The 10,481-nt window shown below is 44.9% G+C and overlaps 1 protein-coding gene across 1 annotated transcript; it reads left to right on the top strand.

Moving 5' to 3' along the window:
- Positions 1–4,616: 4,616 nt before the first annotated feature.
- FAM162B (family with sequence similarity 162 member B) lies at positions 4,617–9,385 on the top strand. Its single transcript, XM_064170086.1, has 4 exons — positions 4,617–4,735; positions 5,205–5,316; positions 8,294–8,402; positions 8,801–9,385. Exons 1-4 carry the CDS (start codon positions 4,618–4,620, stop codon positions 8,897–8,899), a joined length of 438 nt encoding a protein of 145 aa, XP_064026156.1. The 5' UTR covers position 4,617; the 3' UTR covers positions 8,900–9,385.
- The last annotated feature ends 1,096 nt before the right edge of the window (positions 9,386–10,481 follow it).

Here is a 10,481-nt window from a genome sequence, read left to right as displayed (position 1 = left end):
CTTGTCAGGGTTAAATCATAAAGATGAAAAGCCATCCTAGGGAGCCATTTCTCTTTCAGGTGTCTTTCTTGCCTTCTGGCACCCTCCAAGAGAGCAGGCCACGTGAAATGCCTTCTCTATTTCAGCATTTAGCCATTACCAGATGTCCAAGGCTCTCCTTGCTCAGAGTCCAGCCCCTGTTTCTGCAGTCACCTTGAGGAGCAGTCCCCTTCAGCAGCTCCCTTCCTTTCCCAGCCTACCCATGTAAAGCTGCAGGAATTTCGTCCACCATCTGGCTTCCCCGAGTAAGGCAGAGGCATCAGGAAATTATTTCACTTAGACCTGTAGGAGGGAACCTATGGGTTTGTCTAGCTTTTTTTTTTTTTCCTTTTTCATTTTTGATGTCTAATTGTTTCAGGAGCTCTTCTTCTCACCTGTCTTTATTGTACAGATCAAACAGAATCTCCTCTCAGCCTTGGTTTGCTATGATAAACAGGCCCAGTTCTTTAGTCTCCACCTTCAAGATAACCTTTCCATCCTCCTGAACATCCCAAGGTAACTCTTTTCACCTGGTATCAGTGAATCCTTCTCGTTTTCCACTCCCCAGAACTGCACATCTTATTCTAGATGAGTGCTGCAGGAACTTTTAAAATTCCTTATATTTGCAAGGATGGTCATGAGCTAGAAACAGGTCTGTGTGAAAAGAACTTCAAAGAACTTCCAGTGAGAGGTGCCCCTGCCTATGGCAGGGGGGTTGAACTCAATGATCCTTGAGGTGCCTTCCAACCTAAACCATTCTGTGATTCTCTGGAGCTCTGTAGTTGTTCATACATTCATCTACTTCTTTTCCCCATACTCAGAGGATGTTTCCCCTCATCTGCCTCCTTTGATGCCTGAGGAGAGAGGACTCGCTATGGTTGTCTGCTCAGCTGAAGATGTAAAGCCCATTAATCAACTCCTCCCATCAGCCTAGGTGATGTAATGACCAGGATCAGCATGAGCACGCCTTGGGAATTGGAGCTCTTCTGCTACATGTTTTACAAAGCTCATTTTCAATCTGACAGTGCCAAGGCATCGTGCCAACACTGAAACAGTGCAAAGAGGAGCCAATACAGGCTGCACTGGGAGGGTCTTTCTTCTGTAGCTCCATGAACACAGAGCTATGCTGTGCCTTCTGTACAAGAGCCAAAAGGTGTGTTCCCAGAAGGTGGTGGGGGGGGAGGTCTGTTGAGACTGTGATATCACAGAGTTTTTTCAAATGCTAAACAGCAGAGCTGTGTTGTCAGTCCAGGACTGTGAAGAATATCTTTCTGTGTTCACAAAGCCCGTGGTCTGGACCACAGAAACTTCTCTGCCATGTTTAGACTAGGTATTAGGAAGAAATTCTTTACAGTGAAGGTGGTGAGAGACTGAAACAAGTTTCCCAGGTAGGTCACGGATGCCTCCTCTCCAGGGATGTTCAAGGCCAGGCTGGATGAGGTCTTGATCAACCTGGTCTAGTGGAAGGTGTCACTGGTCATGGCAGGCAGGGTGGAACTAGGTGATCTTCAAGGTCCCTGTGAATCTGTTACTGTGAAATAATAAGAGATTCCTTGACTTTTGTCCATGCTTCTGCTTAGATCAGGAATAATTGGATATTGTGGCAGACTTGGTCTTACACAGACAAATGTATTACTATGATGCAAAACACATCTATTTTTTGTTCATTTCTATTTATATGCTCTAGCCCACATCTGATTTTTCTACTCATATTTTGTTAAAAGCAGCTATAGAACACTTCAGCAATGGACAGAGGCAATTAAATTGTTTGGGTGTTTAGACTCTTATCTGTGAAGGGATTTTAAAAGTAATTTAAATGTCAAGGGTGCAATTTCCATACATATTTGAGTATTCATGTATGTTCTGTAGCTGACTGGAAGAGTGGAGATTGATGCACATGTATTCGTATGATGAATGCTGATCATACATCCATTGCTGTGAATACTGCAGTCTGGAGCAGCAAAAAGTCTCTCCCCGAAAGAGAGAAACAAAGCTTCAATTGCACAATGACTGTCAGCACTAAGGTGGTTAGAAAAGTTACCTTGGCTCCAATGTTGTACTGGTATTTATTGTTTTCCAAAGTGTTGTCCAGGTCATGTTTTGAAGATATAAAGAAAGAGAATGATTAAAGCCATATTGTTGTTTAAAAATGAGTTTGCTTACTTAATTTCCTTACCTTTCTTCAGTTTGGCCTTAACAGCAGCAATACAATACATGCACCTGTGCTGTGCTTCCATCCACCAGACCCCAGCCTTCTAATAAACGTCCTTTGGGTTGAAGGCTAAACATGGGAGGGCAAAGGGGAAAATGTCTTGAGGGGCAGGGTGTGGTGACAGCAATGTGAAAGTCTCTAGAGAGGTATCTTTAAGGAAAGACATCACACATGGCAGAATTTCAAAGGAGTCTTGCATGCTGTGTCTGCCTCTCTCGGGTCTTCTGCACAAAGCACAGTCAGTGGGGAAGCTGAGGAGACACAACAGATTTTCTAGCTAGCCTTGGCAGAAGAACAAGTGGTACTGTAGAAAGCTGTGTTACATATGTTTTTAAATGCCTCATCTGCAAGGAGCAAGTGACTGTATGTAGGTAGAACCTAAAGAAATTGTGCTACCCTATGCAGAAAACAAAAAGCCCTGGAAATGGGGATTCATGCAGCTCTCTGCTCTGCAGCCCTTTGGAGAGCTCTGGAAGCTACTTCTTTGAGCTTCTTCCCAGTAGCCCTGCCTGCAATCCTTGGAACTAAATGTGTACATTACCAACATGAGTAGCAACTAATAGCAGCCTTCGGGATGCTGCTCCTAACAAAATGCTAGGCAGCCCAGCCCAGATGTGCTGATTCTCCTGCCCTTCCCAGCTGTGTCTCCAGAGATAAGGAGCACTGCTTGACACCACACTGCTCTCTTTCAGCAAAGGGACTACAGGCAGACTAGGATGAGAGTAAATGGCCTCAAGCTGCATCAGAGAAGGCTTAGACGGGATATCAGCAGAAAACTCTAACTGAACTCAGTTCAGTTCTGAAACTCAGTTTCAGAAAACTGAAAGGGCTAACTAAACAATGGAAGAGACTCCCTGGGGAGGTGACTGAATCCCCATTTCTGGAGATGTTTAAAAGATGCAGAAATGTGGTGCTGAGGGACACGAGTTTGCACCAGACTTGGCAGAGTTAAGCAATGATTGGGCTCGATGTTCTTAAAGGTCTTTTCCAACCAAAATGGTTCTATGGCTACAACCCCATTATCACCCTCTAGGTCACTTCTGTTGATTTGTCTCCACCTCCCCAGTAGGGCTTTTAAACAGGACTCAAGGGTGTGTAAAGAGGTTCTTACACTTCCCTTTTGTTCCTTTGAGAAGGAGAGGAGAAGGCCAGCGTGGAGCTCTGATTCAGGCAGCTGGGTTCTTTCATTTAGTAAACAGCTCTTTAGCTAAGAGAAATTTTGTTCTGAAATAGAACGTGGGAATAGTGAAATTTCCCCTCTCCATTTCTTTCTTTCAGTTGGTATGAGTTAAATGGATGGGAATGGCTTTAATGTAGTGCTAATCAGGACTCAGTGGTTCAATGGTTATGGAATGGAAACTTTACATGTGTGAATAAGAAAACATCAACATGGGACCACTTAGTGAAAAGAAATTGCCTAATTGAAAATCTTTCCAGATGGAAATGTTGTCCAAATAACCTTCTTTTATTTTTTTTTTTGGTCAAGTTTTCATATTAAGGTCACTAAAACTTTGTAACCATGCACTGCTGGCAAATCTATGATTTCCTCTACTCAGTAATTTGCTTTCAGAGAATGTTACTACCTCTGGCTCTGCTCCTGAAAACAGGTACCTGGAGATTTTGGCTACAGATGGTTCAAGACTCCTGAGTCGTGTGGGCAGGCTGAGGACAGGCAATGATCCATCCCTGGGGTATGAGGCTTCCTCTGTCCATCCGCAGACGTTCTGGCCCTGGTTGGTAAATGGAAAGTCTGATGCAGCGCTGTTGGTGCAGCAGGCACAGCTCTTCTGGGACACTGAGTATGTATTCTCTGCTGACTTGTCAGTATTTTCTTCAAAGATGTGTTTGCACTGAATCTTTTTCCTTTTTCCCATGAAGATTTCATCTGTCTATGATGTGAAAGGCCACGAAAAAGTATATACATACATGCCTATACACACACACGTATATAAAAAGGTTTTCAGTTGAAGTAAACAGAAACGCATGCAATGGGAACCAGGATATCTGAATCGTCTGAAAGCAGCAAGACAAGCACCGGTATGAGCAGGGATGAGCTGAGGGGATGGAGTCCACTCTGGTCTAACCCTCAGCTGAAGCACCGCTGCTCTCTAAGGCAGTTTTGAGCTGAGCGCTGCAGTGTCCGTGCTCAAATCAGCCCGGGAGTGCGCGGAGGAGCAAGAGCAGCAAGAGTGCTGCTCGCAGCGCTCGCACCCCGTGCCGGCGGCCGCCCTGCCTCTCTTCGCCCCGGGGCGCGGCTGGAGAGGGGCGGAGAGGAGCGGGGCTGGGGCGGGAGGGGCCGAGAAGGGGACCATGAGTGGGACCGCAGGTCCCGCCGAGGCAAAGGGACGATCCGCACCACTTCGCTCCGCTCTGCGCCGCTCCTCGCCATGCTGCCGGCTCGCCTCTTCTCGGGACGTCTCCTGCGGGCAGCGCTCCTCGGCCAGCCCCTGCCGCGGGGAGCCGCCGGCGGTGGGGAGTCCGCCCGGAGCCCGAGTGCCGTCCGCGGTAAGGGGCTCTGCCGGGGTGCGGGGCTGGAGCCGCAGGAGCGACTACGCCCCGCGGCGGGCGGGCTCGGGGGCCGCGGGGCCGCGGTGGAGAGGGACTGGGGCTGCCCGCCGAGTTGGGCTCACGGCCGTTCGGGCATGCCAAGCGATGTCCTGCTGGAACAGGACTAGCTTCGGAGCCCGCGGGCTGCGAAGGGATGGGATCAGACCTGCAGAGACACCCTCTGCGTGCGGCGGTACCAAAGGACAGTCTGAGGATAACGGCAGAGGCGAACCTCAACATTTAATCCCTGACTTACTCCTTAAATTCCAGGGCAGGCTGGGATTTTCACCTTGCACCACTGCTGCCATCCCTGCTTCATGCCTCCATTCCTCCCTTATCCCTCCATCCATCCTTTTATCCATCCATCCCTCTATCCATCCCTCTTGGTGCATGGTTTGACCAAGTGTTTATTTTCCTAACCTTTAAGCTGAGCAGGCTCACAAGGTGGTTGCAAGTTACAAACCTTCACAGTTTGACAAAAAAATCCTTGTCTGGACTGGACGTTTCAAGAGAGAAGAAGAGATTCCTCCTAGAATCCCGTAAGTGAGCTGCTCGTGTCCAGGGGGAACGTGGAGCTGGAGGGAAAGCTGTGACCTGAGTCTGATCTAAAGCTTTTCCACAGATTTTGAAAACCAGAAAGCTTTTCAAGACTGAAAACTTGGAAAGAAATTAGAGGGCAAAAGAATTTCCTGTCCTAGTTAGAGGTTAAGATGAAAAAAAATGTTCCTTACTGGGGTCCCCAGAGCCTGGAATTAAGGATTGGATCCATCTGAGCAGATAGCCTTGGTTCCATTTACGTACTGGCTTGTTTGTTTTGCTTATTCCTAACGTGCAACCAGAGAAGGATGTTATTGGTAAACAATGTTTTCTGTTTATAGCTCCCATAAACAGTTCTGAGGGGGGAGACCATCGCTGAATTACAAATTATGATGTGTGATAGAAGTTGAGGGAAAGTAAGAGAAGGAGGCTATGAGAGAACTATTCCCCACCAAAGAAAACTTGACATAGCCTTAGCCTTCTGTTCTTGTTGACCCACTGGACTAGATGATCTTTGAAGATCCATTCCCATCCAAAATACACTGACTTGCTGTTAAGGATCCCCAAGGGAGCCAGTCACTGAACACATGAAACTCCTGCAGTGCCTTTTCTCAGGATGTTCTACAGTGTCCCAGTCCTCTCCAGGACACTCAATCATCATAATATGAGCCTATCTGGAGTATTATGTTGACCACAATAAGCTGTGTGCACATCCATGCCAGCAACAGGGTCATCCTCTGCCTGTTCCTGTTGGTTCCTGACAGTTTCACTGCTGTTTGCTAAGCTGGACCAAGGGCTTTCTAAACAGTCCACCCTCCTTGTGCTGTGTTAGTCTCACCATCTTCAGTTAGAGAAAGGTTTAGACAGGTCTCAGAAGCTCTAAAAGCTATCCACAGTATCACAGTATCACCAAGGTTGGAAGAGACCTCATAGATCACCAAGTCCAACCCTTTACCACAGAGCTCAAGGCTAGACCATGGCACCAAGTGCCACGTCCAATCTTGCCTTGAACAGCCCCAGGGACGGCGACACCACCACCTCCCCAGGCAGCCCATTCCAGTGTCCAATGACTCTCTCAGTGAAGAACTTTCTCCTCATCTCAAGCCTAAATTTCCCCTGGTGTAGCTTGAGGCTGTGTCCTCTCGTTCTGGTGCTGGCCACCTGAGAGAGAGTCACCAGATCTTATGACTCCATGTTACCATCCCTGAAGATGTTCAAGGTATGTGTAGACATGGCACTTCAGGACATAGTTTAGTGACAGCAAAGTGTTGGGTCGATAGTTTGACTTGATGATCTTGGAGATCTTTTCCAACACTGATGATTCTATGATAGAGACATGGGCATTTGCCACATACGTGCACACAGATAGCTCATTTCCACCTGGCTTGGAAACCACTTTGTGGTCCCTGGGTGAGCAAAGTCTGCTTAGAATTGTGAATCATAAGCAGTAATAGACAAGAAGAATTGTGAGACTTGGAAGCTGAACCATGCCACTGCTTCATTACCAAAAAACCACCCACAAAAAAGAAACCACTGCAAGATAAGCATTGCATAAGCACGATCTCAAGGTAGTTTACTAAGGGCCACAGCTGCAGTCCTGATTCAAGGTGGTTATGGTTTGTTTGGGCTTTTTGTTTCAAACAGCTGTTACTGACTTCAGCAAAGGTTTGCCCAGAGTCCCGCCTAAGGATGGAGTGGCAAAGGCCCTAATGTGCAATTAGGGAAGAACATAATCAGGTTTGTTTTCCTTGAAGCAGAGGCAGAAAGCAAGGAGAAAGTGAAAATCTGCTTCAGAGGAGTTCCAATTACCACACTGTGAAATGTGATTAGGCGAACAAGCCAGACTAATAACATTTATGGGCTTTGCTTTTGTTGCTACAAATGGATTAGTGGATTGATGCTTTTGTGTGCTAGCCTGACGTGTGGTTTGTTTTAAAGATGATGTTTACCATTGTGCAAAACCAAAGCAGTTACTTAGAACTCCAGATGCTGTCAGCCACCTAGAAGACATGTGCTTGTCTGTGGTGGCAGGGAAGGGGGCAGCATGGCATAGCCATATCAATTTGCCTTCTTTCATTGCATTAAGCCTTAGAAAAGAAACACCACAGCCCTCAGCCTTGGTACAGACTTCTGTGGACAGAACCTCCACTCTGAAACTCCATCTCTGCCCCATCCTACCACTCATCCTCTTTGAAAGAAAGACAAAGGTGTTTGGCAGAGGGGAGTGAAAGAGATTAAAAAAATCTGCATTTACAACACAGAATCATTTCTTTATGCAGTTATCCTTTTTAAATGCATCTTGGTTTAACAGCCATAGTCTAAACATAAGGTATGATTTCTGGTGTATTTACTTCAAGTACTGAAGTATTTATTGCATGAGCAATTTTTTTTTTTATCAGCTTAAAAACAAAACAAAAATCAGTCTGGAGGAGGTTGAGGGGAGACCTTATTGCTCTCTATAATTGCCTGAAAAGAGCTGGTAGTGAGGTGGGGGTTGGGCTCTTCTCGCTAGTATCAGGTGGTAAGATGAGAGGACACAGCCTGAAATTGTGACAGGAGAGGTTTAAATAAGTTATTAGGAAAAAATTATTTGCTGCAAAAGTGGTCAGGCCTTGGAACAGGCTGCCCAGTAAGGTGCTGGAGTCACCATTTCTGGAAGTGTTTAAGAAATGTGTGGGCATGGCACTACAGGATATGATTTAATAACCATGGTGGTGTCAGGTCAGTGGTTGGCCTCAATGTTAGAGGCCTTTTCCAACCAGAGCAATTCTGATTGTAGGAAATATATTAAATGTTGCTTTTCCTCTGGGTTAGGCTCAGAAATGCATAGTTCTAGGGGCTACATAACCAACCATAGCAAGCGACAGATGCATAAGAGCAAACTCTGGATTTAATTTCCAATTGTGCTGTTATTTCTGCAAGGCTTTGAAGAAGAAACACTTCAGTTTTGTACTGATTCAATGCAGTAACTAATTGCAGGCCAGAGATGCTGGACAGAGCAAGAAACAAAGCTCGAGTTAAAGCTTGTTACATCATGATTGGACTCTCGATCGTTGCCTGCTTTGCAGTGATTGCTTCAGCTAAAAAGGTGAGTACAGCACTAGGCAGGCACCACCTTGCATACTCAGAAATGATGGAATTCTATGCAGAGCAGCAGCTTACACAGTTTTAGATCTATTCCTGCTATTTCTGATGCCTAAGTGGGTGCTGGCTCTTCTTGAGAGCAGGCAGCTCTCTCCAAGGTGCATCATTACTCCTACTGTGCTGCTCCTAAGTAGAATGGTAGGGTGTGGAAGAGATACCTTGAAGATTATCTACTTCCAGTCCCCCTGCCACTGGCAGGTACATGTCTACTAGGCCAGACAGCCCAAGGCTTCATCCAATCTGGTCCTGAACACCTCCAGAGAAGAGACATCAACACCCTTCCTGGGCAGCCCATCCCAGTGTCTCATTACCCTTACTGTAAGGAATGTCTTCATTCTGCAGGCTGCTGCACGGCACGAGTCCTTGACCAGCTGGAACTTGGCAAAGAAGGCCAAGTGGAGGGAGGAGGCTGCACTGGCTGCACAGTCGAAGACAAAATAACCGCATACAAAAGGCCAGAAGTCCTTCTAGGATCAAAACCTAACTGCTAAGAGTGATTAGTGAATGTCACCAATTTACAGACAACAGCGGTACTGCACACACTGGAGCAAATAAAGGTAGTAGTTCCAGGCTCACAAAATAGAAGTGGAAGGTCTCTTTTACTAGGGAGATACTCAATATATTTGTTGCATATAATTAAAATTCATTAGAATATTTTGCATTACCATTAAAAGCAGTAACTAATTTCAAAAGAAGAGGAAGTAGCCTAAGAACAGCAGGTGCATTTACAACATTTATGTGACATTTCCAAGACATTTCCAACATGCTTAAAGCCAAAGGGTTCTGCCTGGTGACAATGCACACTGATCTGCCACTTGGAATTCCCCTGCCTCGCTGCTGTATTCCAAATGGCATCTGTGGTTCCTAGTTCAAGAAGTCACCCCCTTATTGTCCCACTAAATAAATACAACCAACATCTGTAAAATAGGTTTTATTGGTTTCTGTATGGTATTTGAAGTTTACATTCCATAGTATTGCATACTACTCATATGTGTTGTGGTACAGAAAGGGGGGCCTTTGGCCTGGACTTAAAGATGCACTATTACTATCTGAAGTCAGATTAGGTATTGCAGTTTCCATACATAATATGAAGATATTGTGCCACGAGGAACTCGAATTTCTCATCCCAGATGTCAGTGAACTCTTGAGGTGACAAGTTAAACTTCACACAGCAATTGGCAAACCTATTACAAAATTCCTCAGTTGTACAATGTAACAAATGTAACCCAACTGAGAACTAAAAGCATGGAGGAAAGACAATAGTGCATCTTTTCTGTTTTTTTAATTTTTTTTTTTTTTTTAAAGACAGACCCAACAATAAATATTTTCCAGTTGCAAACTTGTTCTACAGCTAACTTATTTCTGTGCCAACATTATTACTATTTTCTGATTGCTGCTAGCAACAGTGTTTCAAGCAAATACTAGAAAATTAAAAAGCTGTATGAACCAGTCCTCAGACAAAAGTGCAAGAATGAAAAAAAATTAGATATGGTTCAGTGTATCAATAGTAGGGAACTAAAAAAATAATCTTATGCTTTGCATAGTTGCATAGATTAGCTCATTAGTATTCACATTTAAGCAGAACAAACGGTACCCTTTTAATTAAACCAAACATCAGAAAATCCAATCCCCTGCAGTTTTCAACCAGACTTTGTAACTGAAAGGGCACTGCAGATTTCCTATGAAGTACCAAACTCAAAGACATTTTCTCTTCATGGTTATTTTTGTTCTATTCTGATTTCAGCTCTTTAGGCAACATTATCATATTCATGCCCCTACTTGCCAATGACTAGACCAGAACTGACCTTAAGTCATCATCTCTGCTTGAAATTATTCGCTTATGTGCTTTTAACAAAGTGATGAAACAGGAGAGGCTGTCCTGTAAGGTTAACCTTTAGAGAACTTCCATTACTTTAAAACAATTGTAGGGTAAACCAAATGTTGAGTTTAAATAATGATTTTCATTAGCCAAAGTCCATCCCTTTTAGTTCCCTTTTTAAACCATTAAGAAGTATCAGAGGCA

The sequence above is a fragment of the Pogoniulus pusillus genome, chromosome 33 (assembly GCF_015220805.1).
Source record: "Pogoniulus pusillus isolate bPogPus1 chromosome 33, bPogPus1.pri, whole genome shotgun sequence".
Taxonomy (NCBI): Eukaryota; Metazoa; Chordata; class Aves; order Piciformes; family Lybiidae; genus Pogoniulus; species Pogoniulus pusillus.
The sequence above is the reverse complement of the archived record's forward strand: the minus strand, read 5'-3'. Positions and strand labels throughout refer to the sequence as shown.

Excerpts from the sequence above, each read along its gene's own strand:
- FAM162B (XM_064170086.1), top strand. The coding sequence starts at position 4,618 with ATGCTGCCGGCTCGCCTCTTCTCGGGACGTCTCCTGCGGGCAGCGCTC. Across the intron at positions 5,317-8,293 it reads GAGATTCCTCCTAGAATCCC|GCCAGAGATGCTGGACAGAG; the intron begins GTAAGTGAGCTG and ends AACTAATTGCAG. Across the intron at positions 8,403-8,800 it reads TGATTGCTTCAGCTAAAAAG|GCTGCTGCACGGCACGAGTC; the intron begins GTGAGTACAGCA and ends TTCATTCTGCAG.